Source organism: Mustelus asterias, chromosome 7 (assembly GCF_964213995.1).
Source record: "Mustelus asterias chromosome 7, sMusAst1.hap1.1, whole genome shotgun sequence".
Classification (NCBI taxonomy): domain Eukaryota; kingdom Metazoa; phylum Chordata; class Chondrichthyes; order Carcharhiniformes; family Triakidae; genus Mustelus; species Mustelus asterias.
The window spans coordinates 59790490-59807581 of record NC_135807.1 but is presented as its reverse complement, the minus strand read 5'-3'; the positions used below and the strand labels follow the sequence as shown (position 1 = coordinate 59807581).

General features: G+C 43.3%; 1 protein-coding gene across 1 annotated transcript in view; it reads left to right on the top strand.

The window, feature by feature from the left end:
* Nucleotides 1-13803: 13803 nt before the first annotated feature.
* ccdc178 (coiled-coil domain containing 178) overlaps nt 13804-17092 on the top strand; it is a 121961-nt gene continuing 118672 nt past the window's right edge. The window contains exons 1-2 of the mRNA XM_078216098.1: nt 13804-13834; nt 15679-15756. Of these exons, the coding sequence (XP_078072224.1) occupies nt 13816-13834; nt 15679-15756 (97 nt within the window). The 5' untranslated portion in view covers nt 13804-13815. The remainder of the gene's footprint in view (nt 13835-15678; nt 15757-17092) is intronic.

Below are 17092 nucleotides of genomic sequence, written 5' to 3'. Positions count from 1 at the left end.
TGTGGCCAAATTCTATGCATAAAAAAAAGCTGTATCTTGAAGTTGTGTATTCAACCTCCTCCCACGGAAATACAATATCCAAAGTATACTGTTTCAAGCAATGTCACATGAAAGCCATGCAAAGTAGTTACAAAAATCAGAGGCGAGAGTAGCAAAAAAAAAATCCACCACTTCATAAAACTTAAGCTCTTAAATAAAAATTCCCAAATAATAGCTGTTGTTTGGATTTTATTTTGCATTTTTGGTGGGGGGGGGGACTAATGTTTACAGCAGAGACAGATGGGGATGATTACATGGCATTTAGATGCTGAACTTGGACATTGAAGCTAAAGTCAGTCAACCAGGCCTGGATCATGATGAATATTCATCTGTTCAAAACGCTCATTATTGGAAACTAGTAGTAGGAAAGTTCCAGGTGTATCTAACTTGTGTGGGAGGTTAATCACGTTAATAATTGAGAATATGATGTTTCAAAAAGAAAAAATAAAGTGTAAAAAATATATCTACGAGGCTGTTTCTTCCAAAAAACGCTAAAATGTCTACACTTTAACTTGATTCAGTCTTTGTTTTATTGCTTGAATAAATGTATTGTAATAAAATGGTGGGCACACAGTGAACATTAGATACCATACTCCAGGTCACAGATTAACTGTGAACAACACCATGGATTACAGATGCAACAGTTGTAATTTTCCTAAGATCTCTGCATTTGATGGACCAAATGGCCTCCTTCTGCACTGTAGGGATTCTATGATTTAGGGATTATGCCACTGGATTGGAAAATTCCAATGTCAGTCACCCCAGTGTTTAAAATGGGAGAGATATATCAGGTAATTTTCAGTCTTGCCTGTTTAACATCAATAATAGAGATGTTAGAATGTGTCACCACAAAGTGTGAGACCCTTGGACAAAAATCAGTTAACAGAGAAACATGGATTTGTGATAGGTAGATTATTATCTGAAAATCTAGCTGAATTTTTCATAAGGTTACTAACACGGTGAATAGATTAGTGTTCCAGTTTTAGAAGGCACATGATAATATTCTGCACATGGCATTATTAGCAAAAATCAGTGCACACAGAATTGGAGGTAATCTTGTTACAGAAGGTCAGCAGTTAGTTCGCAGATATGGGACAGAGGGTATTGATAAAGTTATTGTACTCTGATTTAGGAGGCGTGAAGAATAGTGTCCTCCAGGGATTTTTACTGGGTCCTCAGTTTTCACTATGTATATTAATGGCTTAGATAAAGGAATATTATTTCTGACAAAGAAATTAAATGACTATTACGTTGCTGCTTTTGAACCCAGTATCTACATTATGCAATTTCTTAATGGGTTAAATGCAGGATAATTCTTTGCAATGCTTCAGCATTGTCCACTAACACAACCACGGCAGTGCTCTATGTCTATTTCACACATAAGCCATTTTATAAATGTTCTGGTTATCAATTTAATATCAAGTTGAACTAATATAAAAGTATCAGTGACAGAAGGATTGGACGTAACATGGTATCAACCGTATCAAAGTAGATAAATAATAGATGTTGAAACAAAATACTATGGATGCAGGAAATGTGGAATAAAAGGAGATAAACCATAGAACTTGTCCCTGATGGTAGCTGAGAATACCAAATGATTTGGGGAAATTGAGTGCAGCAACTGTGAGCCAGTCAGACTAAACCTGACGCACGAGGTGAAGGTAATTCTGCACTTCTTATTCTTCAATCATGGGGTTTTGTCCCAAGTAATAACATTTTATGTGAATTGCACAGGCAGGATAAATATCTACAAAATTATACAACAATGTTTTATGTACTGGTGAAAAAAAGTTACGGGACATTTGTAACAGCTCTTGTACTTCTGCAGTGGCTCTTCACAGCTGTTACCAAAATACTTGCATGTAAGTGACGTTCTAGCCACATCTCTGTTGTAGAGCTTGGGTTTGGACACAGACCAGCCCATCATCATTAGATCTATTCTTCTGGACTGTACTAGTGCAGAAGCAAATGGAATATTTATAGCAGGATTTGCCACTAAGTGGATATATTCTTTCCACAAATTTGAAGTTGCTGACTTTGATTCCATCTTTCCCATTCTTTTGCCCTAAAATGGAAGAGTTAAAACTATCAAGTTAGTGAATTAAATGTTTGTAATAAAGAAGAAAATATAAAACAGATCATTAAGCATTTGTAAAAAGAAAAGATAGATCATTATGTTGAGTGTGTACCCTTCAGTTCTGGAAAAGGGGGTGCACACCTCTAATGTCATAAATCCTGTCTTTTAACTTTGCATTCTTCTAACCTTTACATATGCTGCCTGACCTGCTTTGCATTTCAGATTTTCAGCAAATGTAGTTTTGCTTTTTGATTTTACTTATTTATAGCTGAAAGTGTGACACCATTAGCAATGGAATACTTGCTAACATTCATATCTGATGAGAGAGAGTTGGGCCAAATATACTTTCCCCAAGGAATTTTGTGCACAGGAATTGTGTTCAAATTACGTTGCAACTTTTATCTCTTCTGCAGATTTCATATTTGTAGCTCAGAACTTAGAATGTCACAATAAACAAGTGTGTGATGAAAGTCAGGCATTTTAAACTATTATTTAGTTTAACATCAAATCAAAACAGAATATGCTCTAAGTACCCCCCAGCAGGTATGGTAGTATCTTTGGAGAGAGAAAATAAAGATTTGTGTTTATATAGTGTTTTCATAACTAATGTACATTCCAAAGCACTTTACAGCCAATGATGTACTTTTGAAGTGCTGTAATGTTGGAAATGTGGCAGCCAATTTGTGTACAAACAGCAACAAACAATAAAACAGTAATAACAAGAGAAGAGGCCACTCAATAGAGCACATACCTCTGCCATGCTGTGTTAACTCAACATTATTACAATTACACAGCTCTTTCCTGAGGCTTTTCCCTGCCTGGTTGATGCTCTAATTACAACACTGAAAAAATAAATATTTTCTCTTAGGAGCTTTGATCTCACTGAGGAAGCCTCAGGCCAATCCACAGCCAACAACCTGTTCTGAAAACTCTGGTTACAAATTTCACCACAGCAGTAGAGACATCCACAATATTCTAAAACAGTCAACAACATCCTAAATCAGGCTTATCCAATCTTGGGCGGGGTTTTACGGCCTCGCTCGTCTTGAAACTGCAAACTCCCACCCAAGGTCAACGGATCTGTCCATGCTCTGCCCCTCACCTGCTCCGATTCCCGTGGTGGGTGGGACGGTAAAATTCCGGACCTTTTCACTCGGGTGGGGGCTGCATATTTTTCTCACAAAAGTGGCCGATGAGCAAATTTCAGAAATATGTTGGGGGGGGGGGGGGGGGCGGTGTGGGGGGGGGGGGGGGGGGGGGGGGGGGGGGCGGCGGTGTGGAGGGGGGGGGGGGGAGGTGAGGAGGGAGGTTCTCCCTTTCCGATCTGCTAATTTTTTTGGCGGGTCAGGCCAGGAGATTCGCGCTTGTGCCGATTCGCGGGATTCGTGCATGTGTTCCCAATGCACGTGCATCTCCCAGCGACGAATATCTGGCGCGGTCGGGACCACACTGGAAACCGGCGGGAACAGCAGGTACATGATTCCAATCTTATTTGAATCTATTTTAAATATGATTATTGGGTCTGGGACTGAATTCTCCAGGCCCAATAGCATCTTCCACCCCACCAGTAGAATTTCATTCCGGCGGGGTTTAGAGTAGCTCCCCACTTTCGGGGAACCAGCGGGAGATCCCGCTGGAGTGAAGGAGAGCAATTGGGGCCCCCCAGGGGGGTCAGGCGGAAGTGGGTATTGCCCCCGGACATGGGCACCCTGGCAGTGCCAGCTCGTGCCCCCCTGGCACTGTCCACGGGCAAAGTGCCCATGCCCAGGGGGGAACCTTGGCACTGCCCACCAGGCATTGGGCAGTGCCAAGGGGGTGGGGCTTAGAGGCAGCCAAGGAGGCTGGGCCCCGCTGCCACTCTGCACTGGAATCATTCGGGGCTGGAGGGAGGACAGTAATCGGGGCAGGCTGGGAGTTATCTGCTTCCCGGGGGGAGGAGGGTGGGCGCTGGCTCAGGAATGGTCGTGGGGGCCATGATTGGGCCGTGGGGATGGGGATGGGGGTGGAGGGGTAGCACTGCGGGAGTCCCAGGCTGGCCAGCAATCCAGCTGGCCAGCAAACGGGAGGCTGACAGGTTGGGGTTATTTCGCATGCACAGAGTTCCGGAACTGTCAGATTCTGGTATGAATAGGCCCCGCCCCCCCGAGCTTTTAATGATATTCATGACTGTGACCTCTGCATTGCACAGAGTGGGGAGATTCGAATCTGAACTCCCACTGAAAAAACAATCATGAATTACACCATTTTTCCCGCGCATTCAGCACTTAGAACTTTTTTGGGAGAATCGCGCCCCTGGTTTGGCACAACAATAAACATAGTTTCGAAAAAGATTAAAGTGTTAAGGAAAAAAACAATTGCTGATCAAGTGTAAAGCAACATCATCGCAATGAACATAGCAATGAATTAAAAAAGAGAAAGTAATAAAAACAACCAGGATGTTGGAGTGTCAGTATATGTGACTGGGATTGTGTGGGTGCGTGTGTGCGTTGGTGTGTGGTGGTGAGGGCAAGGGAGAATACAGACTAGGTGTAAGGCAGACTCACACTCACCTCCACCCACTCACCCCATCACTCAATCATTCACACCCACACACAAGCCCTCACAGTCATCAATCTCAATGACTTACTCACTCCCACACACACACCTATCCACCAACACACTCCCCCACGCCCCCCCCACACGCACACACATACACAAGTCACTCACTCCCACACACAAATACACTGTCAGTCATTCCCACACAAACACATACATACACAATCACACACACACACTCAGTCACCGTCCCCTCTCCAATCCTAGCAAAATGACAACATTTAAACTTCCTTTAGCCGGATTAGACTTTGCCCTTCCTGGCCCACCGAGACCTTGCCCACCCTGGTCCTGCTGTGCTTGAATCCCAGGCCCCATCACCGCCACAGATTGGCTCCCTGGGCTCCAGCCCCACTGTAGCACGGTGGCACAGTGGTTAGCACTGCTGCCTCAGCACCAGAGACCCAGGTTCCATTCCCGGTTTGGGTCACTGACTGTGTGGAGTCTGCAGATTCTCCCTGCGCGGGTTTCCTCCGTGTGCTCCAGCTTCCTTCCACAATCCAGAAGACATGCCGGATAGGTGCATTGGTCATGCTAAATTCTCCCTCAGTGTATCCGAACAAGCATCCGAGTGTGGCGACTCGGAGATTTTCACAGTAACTTCACTGCAGTGTTAATGTAAGCCTACTTGTGACACTAATAAATAAGTTTAAACTTAGTTGGCCCTCCTGGGCTCTAGCCGTTCTGCAGTTTGGGTTTCTGGGTTCCAACCCTGCCAGTTTGGCTCCCGGGGCTCCAGCCCCGCCACAGTTTGGCATCCCAAGTTCCAGCCTTGCCACAGTTTGGGTTCCTAGACTCCAGCCCCGACATACCTTTGCTTCTCTCTCACATCAGCGTTTAGCACACTGTTGACTGCGCCACCAATGGTAGACTGTTTCGCTCCTTATTGGCTGCTGATAGACTCACTAGTCAGCCTTTCAGCAGCAAACACTGAGGAGAAACAGCCTCTGATTGGAGGAGAATCTTGGTTTCAAACCCAACTGGGAGACCCAACTGGATTCCCAACAGGAATTTTGAAAACTGCCTCCGGGGGCCACGTCGAGGGGCTTTGTGGGCCACATCTGGCCAGCAGGCCATACGTGTTCTAAATAAAACAACCAACAACATCATAACAAAGTCAATGCTCCCTATCACCCAGTGTTAACAGATCCTTTATGAAATTCCAGGATCTGGATCTAGATCTTCATCAAAAACTCAAAATTTCTTCCTTGGGCTGTACTCTGAATACCAAGTTTTGCTGAAATCTTGAGGTATGTTGCTTGCAGACTAACTGGGATGAAAACATTACCTCTGCCCACCTTCAGTGGGTGGAATGTGTGGGTGCGTGTATGTGTTGGTGTGTGGTGGTGACAGCAAGGGAGAATACAGAGTAGGCGTAAGGCAGACTCACACTCACCTCCACCCAGATGACAATCTGCTTTTTTGTGATGTTGATTGAGGATTAACTATTGGCCAGGAAACTGAGGATAACTCTCCTGTTCTTTGAATAGTGCCAGAGAATCTTTTACATCCAGTCAAACAGTCACATCTTTAACATCTCAGCCAAAAGACAGCACCTCCAACAGGGCAGCACTCCCTTAATACTGAAGTATTAACTCTTTGTTCCTCTCTCCACAAGTGCTGCCTGGACCGTTGAGCTTTTCCAGCACATCGTGCGAAATCTTGAACTTGCGTTCGCCTCCTGTGAGGTTGCCAGTGGGGGCTCAAGATCCAGAATTTGCAGTTCTCGATGACTTTGGATCTTCCCCTCCCCTCACCAGTGATCCTGCTTTGCACGCATTAGCACGGATTTCAATATTATTAACCTACCACTTCCCTGTCGCATCTTGACCCCCGCCATATATTGACACCATCAACAGGTGCACACAGATGTGAAGCTGTCTTGGGGGTCTCTCCGGGGAGCCCAAAGGGAAGTATGGCCCCCAGGAGCAAGGGACATGACCAGGTATTGCCCCTTTGGCACAGCTCTTGGCACAGGTTAGCATTGCCAGGTTGATGGCTTTAACTGTGTGTGTGGTGGGGGGGCGGGGGGGGGGGGTGCGATGACCCAGATTGGGGGGGAAAGAAAGAAGGGACGATGATTGGGGGAGCTGTTTCTGAGTGAATGCTTGCTGTGTCTGGGGGAGAGGGGGGAGCCGCTGAGGCCGCAGTGGTTGTGTGGGGAGAGGTTTATTGGAGTTCTGATCGGAGTGCCCTTATCTCTGAGCAGCCAGATTTTGCAGGTGTGAATCTCTATGACAGTGTGAATCACATTCCCTTTATTTATTTTTTGGCAGAGTGTGGTAGAATCTGGAGAGAAAACCGACCAACTTCTCTGGAGAGAAACACGATGGTTTTCTCGCCAGAAAAAACACACTGCCATATTTTAGTAAGATTTTGTCCATCGTGTTTTTCTTTATAATTCCTAGCATCTGCAGTATTTTACTTTAGTTTTAGCTTAATGTTAGCTACATTGATTTTGTCATGTTACATCAGGGGTTAAAAAGCAAACCAAAATTAATATGTTGTGTAATTTGTTTAGATATAATGTGCAGTTTTCTGAATTGAACAATTATTTAAATAACTACATAGCCCTGGTTATTGTTTTGGGTGTGTGGGTGGGGTGACCTGGCATGGGAAGCAGTTCTTTATCAATCAATACATTTGATCTGGAACTGATAAAGTGGTCATCTGACCCAGAATCTCTGAAAAAGAGATAGACCAGCGAACTTCTGCAAACAATAAGGAAGGGGATATAAAACACAAATAAGTAATTATACTCAGTTTTAGAACAAGAATTTCAAGTCATCAATTTGATTTTCTTATAAAATTAGTTAGAATACTTCAACAAATAAATAAATATAATGTGTATTCTAGCAGATCTCCCATGGCATTAGTCAATGACACAGGGTAGAAGTTGATCCAACCGGAGGTCCAGGTACATGATATTAACTACCTCGGTGCAGTAATAAAGGTGAGCATCTGTACTATAGGAAATGCAACTCAGTAATGTAAACTGTCAAGGACACATTTCCTTCTGGGAGGTAACGTTATAAAAGATTTTAATGTAGACGTGGGCAAAAAGAAACAAAATGTCACTAAATTGAAACTTATGAAAATAGAAATTACCACTGGGGAAATTTAGAAATCATTTAGTTAAAGAGATTCAGAATTAAAATGGATTCCATCATTTTCATTGCTGTCTTTTATTTTGTTTCAACTGTGAGCACTGGTTGGAACTGGGGAACAGCTTGGAGAGGGGTTTCAGTTTCTTTTACCATCTGTTAACAAACAATGGATAAGGAAACATGATCCATTCACATCCTATCCTTCAACAGGTCCTTGAATGTGTTGTCACCTCCCAAACTGGTGCCCATATTTTCCTGGAACTCTGTGCTTGAATCCCACCAATCAGGTTTCTGCCCCGGCATAGTACTGAAACAGCTCTTATCAAAGTCACAAATGACATTCCATATGACTGTGCCAAAAGGTAAACTTCCGCTCCTTGACCTGTCTGCGGTCTTTGCGAACACACATCCTCTTCCAATGCTTCTCCATGTCAGAGACTGGGTGAGACTGCATTCACCTAGTTCCATTCCCATCTTCCTTACAGTGGCTCAAGAATCAAAATCAAAGGCGTTTCTTCCCATTCCCAGTTACCTCTAGTATCCCCCTAAAGAACTGTCCTCGATCCCCTGCTATTTCACATCTGCATGCTGCCCTTCGCAACATCAGCCAAACATATCTGTTTCCACATATAGGGTGGCACAGTGGCGTAGTGGTTAACACTGCTACCTCTCAGCAACAGGGACCTGGGTTTGATTCCCGGCTTCAATTACTGTCTGTGCAGAGTCTGCATGTTCTCCCGGTGTCTGCTTGGGTTTGCTCCAGGTGCTTCAGTTTCCTCCCACAGTCCGAAAGTGCTGGTTAGGTGCATTGTCCATGTTAAACTCTCCCTCAGTGTACTCGGACAGGTGCCAGAGTGTGGTGACTAGGGGATTTTCACAGTAACATCATTGCAGTGTTAATGTAAGCCTACTTGTGATGCATAAATAAACTTAAACATACATTGATGACAACCAGCTCTATCTCACCATCACCTCTCTTGACCCTTCCATCATCTCTAAATTGTCAGACGGTTTATTTCACATCGAGTACTGGATGGGCAGAAATTTCCTCCAATCAAGTACTGGGAAGACTGAAGTCATTGTTTACAGATCCTCCCTCATCACTGATTCCATTCCTCTCTCTGGCAAGTGCCTAAAGGCTGAACTAAACTGTTCACAATCTTGGTGTGATATTTATTCCTAAACTAAACTAAGTATGACACTAAGTCACATAAGAAGATATTATGTCAGGTGAATCGCAATATTACCAAGACTGTCTATTTCCACCTCTGTAACATCACCAAGCTCTGCCCCTGCCCTCAGCTCTTCCACTATTGAAACCCTTATCTATGCCTTTGTTACTTCCAAGCTTGACTATTCTAATGCACTTAAGTTACCAAACTCTACTATTCATGTCCTAATTCGCACCAAATGCCATTCAATCTTGTTTTGTTGACCGACGATGGCACCCAGTACAACAACGTTAATTTAAAAATTCTCACCCTGTTCTTTAAATACTTTCCATGGCCTGGCCCCCTCCTATCTTTGTAACCTCCTCCAGGCCCACAACATTATGAGGTATCTAGTTCTAATTCTGGCCTCTTGTGTACCCCAAGCTTAATTGCTCCACTCTGTAACCTCAATTTTAACTGCTTCTCCAAGTCTTCAGTTGCTTAGACCCTAAGCTCTGGAATACTCTCCCTACACCTTGGTCTTGTTTGCCTCCTTTAAGATACTTCAAAAAACCTATCTCTTTTCCCAAGCTCTTGGTCATCTGACATAATATCTTCTTATGTGACTTAGTGTCATACTTAGTTTTATAATGATCATATGAAGCACTTTGAGTGGTCTTATTACATTAACGGCATCATATAAATGTTGTGTTGTATCATTTGCATCACCGAGAATGTGAAATTCAAGGACCAGTTGGCTTCGCTCTTCATATTGGAAGAAGTGCATATTAGCGGTGGGGAAATCTATAATTGTAGGACAGACATATAGCTGTAGCAGGAGTCCTGGATAGTGTGTTGCCTCCATGGTGTCAGGACAAGTGACCAACAGAGTAAGCTGCTGATAAAATTGCTGAAAATCATGGTCTATACACACATGTACAATCTTGAATTAAAACAATGTCCCTTCACATTTTGAACCTGGGCTGGGAATCTCAATTTGTATTAATGAAACTAAATAGTTTTTACGAATGGCCATTTAGAGTGCTGTGTGCTGATTGGTTAAGCATGTTTTGCTGGTTAAACTCCAACAATACAATGGTGTACATTCAGTTCTGTCAATGTGTAACTTCTTTATCTGAATTTTGACAAAAGAACTGTACCCAAATAGAGAAGAGTGCATGCAGTCTTAGATCACGTCAACAAAAACGCTACCTGTGTGTGTTCCTCAGTAATTCGGTTTGGAGATTATTGAACATGGCAATAAATTTCCACGCCATCTGACCTAGTATAGCTTTATCTTCAAAAATTAAAAACATTAGAACAAAGAAAATTACAGCACAGGAACAGGCCCTTTGGCCCTCCAAGCCTGCACCGACCATGCTACCCAACTTAACTAAAACCCCCTACCCTTCCGGGGACTATATCCCTCCATTCCCATCCTATTCATGTATTTGTCAAGACGCTCCTTAAAAGTCACTATCATATCTGCTTCCACTACCTCCCCAGGCAACGAGTTCCAGGCACCCACCACCCTCTGTGTAAAAAAGCTGCCTCGTATATCTCCTTTAAACCTTGCCCCTCGCACCTTAAACCTATGCCCTCTAGTAATTGACTCTTCCACCCTGGGAAAAAGCTTCTGACTATCCACTCTGACCATGCCTCTCATAATGGCAATCTATTTGTTTTTAATAACAAGCTAACAAGGAATTGACTCTTCATTAGCTTCACAAACATCACTGTTACTTCAAGCAGAGTTTTACATCTCTGATTAAATGGCAAGGCCTCAAATTCTACTTTTCTGCAACACACAGCACTGTTAACCTGGTATTTTAACTCACTTGCATTAACTAGCACCACTCTGAAGCAGGTATGGTGTCAAAGTAGTAACAGTAGAAAATGGCAATTAGTGAGCTTCCTTGCTGAATTAGTAACTTACAAACTTCATCTACATATTTTACAAAATCTAAAAGCGACAATTGTAACCAGGAAGTGTTTAAACACAGGGGTAAAAGTCATACTTAATATACTGTATTTTTAATTTCAATAATGGCTACCATCACCTACAATGTAGACAATGAACAATATACTCAGATAGGCCACATGCCAATTTCTAAACACCACAAATAAATTTTCCCAGCCTCTGAGGCTGTAACACTATTGAGAGTCACAGTTTTTAAAACTCACAGTGCCGCTCAAGCAATTTATGAAGTCATCTGCACACCAAAACTATATTGGAACCTTATATGCCACATAAATGGATCTAAGAAAAAGATGCTTATTTTTCTGTGCATACATCTTTGGAACACTTGTATTCGATCAGGTCCAATCAGGCCCACAATTGTTTCCCGACTGTAATATATTCGCATATGGGGGTGGGGAAATTCAAGAATGCACAGAGAAGTCATTTAACGCTGCAGCCATTTCACATCTAAAATTAAAAAAGATACACCCCAATAACGTTAAAGCCATTGAATTTAAAATATAAAAAAATAAAAACCTTGCCCTCTTTCCTCCATTGTCCTTTTCCTGAGAAGACTCTCCCTTTGTCATCAGTGTAACTATCGTGCTTGCTCATCTATCACTCACTATGGCCTCACATTCTCTCCCTGTCTCAATATTTCTTCGTCAACTTCATGGCATTCTTTAAATCTCAATTGAAGAATATCAAGTAAACTCGTACCAAGCAAGCTTCAGCTTCCAATCTGACAACTCCTCTGATACCGTATTTCAACTTAATCTCTTTCCATTTCATCTGGATCAGTTCTTGGAGCTTTATGCAACATGATCTGAGCAGTACAGTTTAAATTAAAGATTCAGTCCACATCATGTCTAAATAAGTCTGAAACCATTCCAGCCTTCACAATTGCTTTGTAAATGTCACTTTTTATTTTCAAAATTTAAGCTTAAAATGAAATGTGATATATATTTAAAGTGCAAAGCTTAAAAAAATCACTCCTGCAGAATATGAAATCCAATGTTACTTTTTCTTGAGTTTCCTTCACAAATCCTACATGCAATTTTACAATCCAAAATCCACATACAACAATAATTGAAGGGAAATTTATATGCAGCTAAAATTCAAGACAATTATTTTTTGTCTGTTAATTTTTGTGTTTATAAAGGCAAATGGTGCAGGGGGCTGGTGAATAGACAATTGCTTAGTTTTGGGTACCTGGTGCCATCAGGTCAGATATAAAAAGATATGCAGGGACTAGCTCCCTCGACTCAACTCAACAGTATGCTTTCCTCCTAACCTCTGGGTTTTTGCAATTTTATTTTTTTCCATTCGAGTTATGTTTAAGTAAGACTGCCATTTAATGCCACATCATGGTCCTCTTTTGTGTTGGAAGGCTGTAGCTACCAAGAATTGTACCAAAACCAAATTACATTTAATTTGTGGCTGTATCGAATTAGAGGAATTTTAAATAATGCGCAAGATACTTTATATTTGTTCCTATCCTTAAATGTTTGGATTTAAAACTTCATTGCCACTGCTGTGTTCTTTAGTTAGTGTGATGTAAACATGGTAGCAAGGCAGCGCTAAGTGACATGAGAAGTTAAGTTTTTCAGTGACAATGCGCTAGCAGGATATTTCCTCCCACAAACAACTGTAGTATTGGTAAAGCAAATATTGTGCAAGAGCTGTTCTTACGACTTAAAATTGATGTTTTGCTATTTAATCATACAGTTCAATAAACTAAAATTGTAATCAAGTGTACACACTGTAGACGAGGTTTTGAGATTACCAACAATTTATTGTTTGCATTCTTTTATAAAAGACATATATAACTGGAACCTACTAACACACCACTGAGGTTAGCTTGTCTTAAAATGATTCCTATCAGATCCTTTGCAAAAAAAAGAAAAACAAAAAAAACTTTACAAAGCAAGAGCCCAGTTTTGTAAATGCACCCTCAGTAAACAAAGCCCTAGGCAGACAACAGCAGTTGCTGCATCCGCTTGGCTCTGACCTGACCTGGATTTGATGATTACAAAAAAATAAAAAGAAGAAAAAAAAGGCATACCAAACGGGCCGCCTCAGCCCAAGTGCGGTCCTTCTTTTTCCTTTTGTCTTTCATTCTTTTTTTCCTTTTCACTCAGAACATATAATTGTTTATTTTTAGAGAGGGGGGGGGGAGTTATGGGTGGTTGTGGGGGTGGGGGGGTGAAACTCAAGCAGCAAAGGACTACACTGGAAGACAACAATCCCACTAGCAGATACAGTAGTACACAGATCCCCCCCCCCTACCCTACTCCCACCCCCCCTGCAGCCTGCACCCTCCAGCTGACAGCTTCCCCCTCCCTCCCCACCCAAACAATACAATACCCAGCCTGCCCGGCGCCGGCCCACTCAAAGGTCACGCACGCCGCCGCCTCCCCACTCGCATCCCGCCTCTCTCGCGAGTCTTTCTCCCTTCCGATGAGTCGCTGTTTGTTTTTATTATTACTGGGAGGAGTTGAAGACCAGAGGACGCGGGGTCCGTGTCCGCAGAATCCCTCTGGTGCCATTTGCTGGCGCGCTCGCTCGCTTGGCTGTTGTCGGGGCGGGGGGCGGGGGGGAAGATTGCCCGTCGACTAGTGGGGGAGGCGGGGCACCCGATGCCTCTGGTAATGGCCGCTGCCTGGTGTGACGGGACGTTGCCTGGTGACCGCCGTCGCCTGGTTACCGGCGCTGCCCTGGTTAGCGCTGTTGCCCTGGTTACCGCCGTCGCCCGGTAACCGTCGCTGCTGCCTGGGTTTTTTTTAACCCAGGCCAAGTGCCCGCTCCCAAGCCAAAACATTGGAAGGTTTTAAGCAGCCGGAGTGACAGCCGCCGTCTGACCGCTAACACCGCCAGATAGAGCCAGGGATGGGTGCTGTGAGTACCGGTAACATAGCAGCAATCAGCTTAGTTATAACAATCATTTATCATTTAAAATTGAGTTAATTCTTTAATTGATTTATTTCCCGTACTTTTTCCTTCACCATCGCTTGAATTAATGGTCTTCTTCAGGGTGGGCAGTTTTTCGGGACTTGTGCCTTTGACAAAACAGTGGCCGGCACCTCGAGTGCCCGGCCCAGGGACACATCTTTGGGTCCATGCTGGTGTTTCTCAGCCTCCCTCCCAGTCGACCTCACCTAACCCCATCCACACTCCCCCTATTTCAACACCTTCCCAGGAGTGTAGCTATCCCTCAGCTACTTCGAGCTGGGGTATTATCCCCCCATGCTCTTAGCACTCTTTGTGTAAATAAGTTTCTTCAAAACTTCTTATTGGAGCGTGTCAGTTACCAATTGTCACGGATTTAAGATCATTGACAAACGAGCCAGAGGCAGCATGAAGAAACTTTTTTCTAAGACAGCAAGTTGTTGTGATTTTGGAGTGTATTGTTTGAAAAAGGTGTTGGATGTAGATTCAGTGGTATCATTCAAGGAGAATTGGATAAATATTTGGAGGGAAAACATGTTCCTGCCATGATGTTTCCATGATGAAATTGCTGTTATTTTGGTAAACTATTCAGTTTTGTTTAGGGAAAGAGGTAAACATATAGACCTGAATCCACTGGTGTCCAGGATGACGGAAACTGGACTCAAGTCTGTATTGCATGTCAGGACCTGCAGAAGTCCTAGCAGTGTGCTGTAATTGCCCGTGAAATTTAATAACAACTGATGGGCTAATTTACACTGCTCAAAGTCTTCATGCAACTGATCCTTACTCTTGAAATATTGGGGGTGATTTTCCAAAAAGAGTGCCCAATGGGTGGGAAAACGGGAGATTTTGCTGTCTGTTTTTTGAGTGAACTTAGTTAGTTGAATTTATGGTACTCTTGTGCTTCAGACTCTGCTGGGGGATTTACACCGATAGCGGGGGCCCGAGGTCTAATTCCGCCTGAGAGGCCGGCATCAGCGGCTGAGCAGCCACTATGCACTGGCCCCACATTGCTGACCTCCCGATGGCTTCCCCACCTGATCACTGCCCCCTCTCCCCTCAAATCGCCACCCCCCCCCCGACCCCATGGCCAGCCCAGACTGCACCCCCCACTTCCTCTGTCACCGATCACTGTGCAGAGTGCTCAGTGGTTCCCCCCCCCCCACCTCTACTGATTGGCCTGTCCCAGTCTGCCGCTGCTTCCCAGAAGGCCCTGCCCCTCAGGCCCCACCCCCTTGGCACTGCCCAATGGGTACCCCCTACCCCAGGGCACCCCCTGTCCCTGACCTCCCAGGGGAGCCTCAATGGCCCCTGCCCTGAGCAGCGAGGCCATCATGCCTGGTCCCCATTGCTGGGGACCAGCTTTAATCCATGCTGGTGGGAACCTCCCCTCGGGGGGGTCGGAAACAACAGTGAGCCTGGATGATACCTTCCCATGCTCACTAATGAGATTCAAATCAGGTTTTGAATATTGTATTCAATTTACCATTGTATATTTCTACTCAAGCAGCACAGTGTGCCAGGAAAATCATGCACATTATGTTGGTTAATACCTAGTCTAACTCACTGATGAGCTAGTGTAACTGAAGTGAACACCACAACCAGCCCCTGCCACAGACCCATCTACCACCCTCTCCACCCATCTTTCAGACTCCATCCAACCCATCTATCACTCCGTGGAATATTTACTATCCCCCCCCCCCCCCCCCCCCCCCCACCACCCCCCCCAAAATGTGTCTACCAGCCCCAGACACATGTTCTTCAAGTGATTTTAAGGGGAAACATTTTTATATTTTTATATAGGAACCACAACCAGAAGCATAATGGCCGAGGTGCAACTATTAAGTCAGCGTAATAATGGAATTTCTGCTCACCTGCGAGGTAGGTACCTTATTATCAATAATAACTTGCATCTGTATCCTGCCTTTAAAGGAGTAAAGCATCCTATGCCTCTTCACATGGCAATTATCCACCTAAATTTGACACTGATCCATTAGGACAATTGGCCAAAAGTTTGGTCAGAGAGTTAGGTTTGAAGGAGCTTATTAAATGAAGAGAGAAAGATGGAAAGGTAAAGAAGTTAAAGAGGAATTCCAGAGCTTAGGGCTTTGGTAGCTGAAGGAATGGCTGCCCACGATGGAGCGATTAAAATTAGGTTCGCTCAAGAGGTCAGAATTTGATCAACAGTGATCTCAAGGAGTTGTATAGTTGACTGGGACGACAGAGGCTGCGGAGGAATCCGAAAGCAAGGATGAAAATTTTTATAGAAATTGTTGTCAAATTGGAAGTACAGCCATTAGAGGTGAACAAATTTAGTGTGAGATCGGAGCGGTAGAGTTTTGGGTGTGTTGACGTTTATCAAGGATACAAAATGGAAATTGTCCAGGACGGTATTGAAATAGTTGAGACAAAAGGTAACAAAGGCCTGGATGAGGATTTCAGTGACAGGCATGCTGGGATAGGGTGTGGAGTTGAGCAGTATTATGGAAGTGAAAACAGACTTTGGTGACAAAGCAGATATGAGAAAGCTAATTTTTGACCTCAATAATAACGCCAAGGTCGTGAATGGTTCACCACCAGTCACCTGCCAGAGAAAGGGAAATTGTTAGGACTGTTTCTATGTCATCATAATTATTTCTTACATCTGTATATAGAGTTGAAAAAGGAACACATTAATATTAAAAAGTTTGCCTGCTTGCAGTTTCTTTCATGTAACTGTCACATTTCATTTTGTGTTAATTGGCTAAAAATAAAGGAACAGCAAATTTCAAATACAAGAGAAACACAGGTTAAAATTGAGCTTGTGAAGAAAGCTATATATAAAATATATATAAAATATAGCTTTCTTAACAACATTTCTGCATATTTCTGTTGATTTACTCAACCCATCCTTGTCTCCACCTTTGATGTCCTAGTCCCCAATCAAACCATTACTCTGTCTCTCACCCTTGCTGCCTTGACGAAGTAAAAGGTGTTTCCTCAAAATAGTCTGTGAGCTGAGAATTTTTGTCTCTGTATATGTAGCCCCCTTTTAATTTGCAAGTGGTTCGATTTAAATATAACCCAACAGTCAAGTTTTATCCCTAAACAAGATAAAGGGTAGTTTATTACAAAACTACTGAAAATTACTTAATAAAAGTGATAAAGTTAACTAAAATATAGATACTAGGATTAAAATGCAAATAAAGGAGAAAAAATACTTGGAGACTGATTTTAA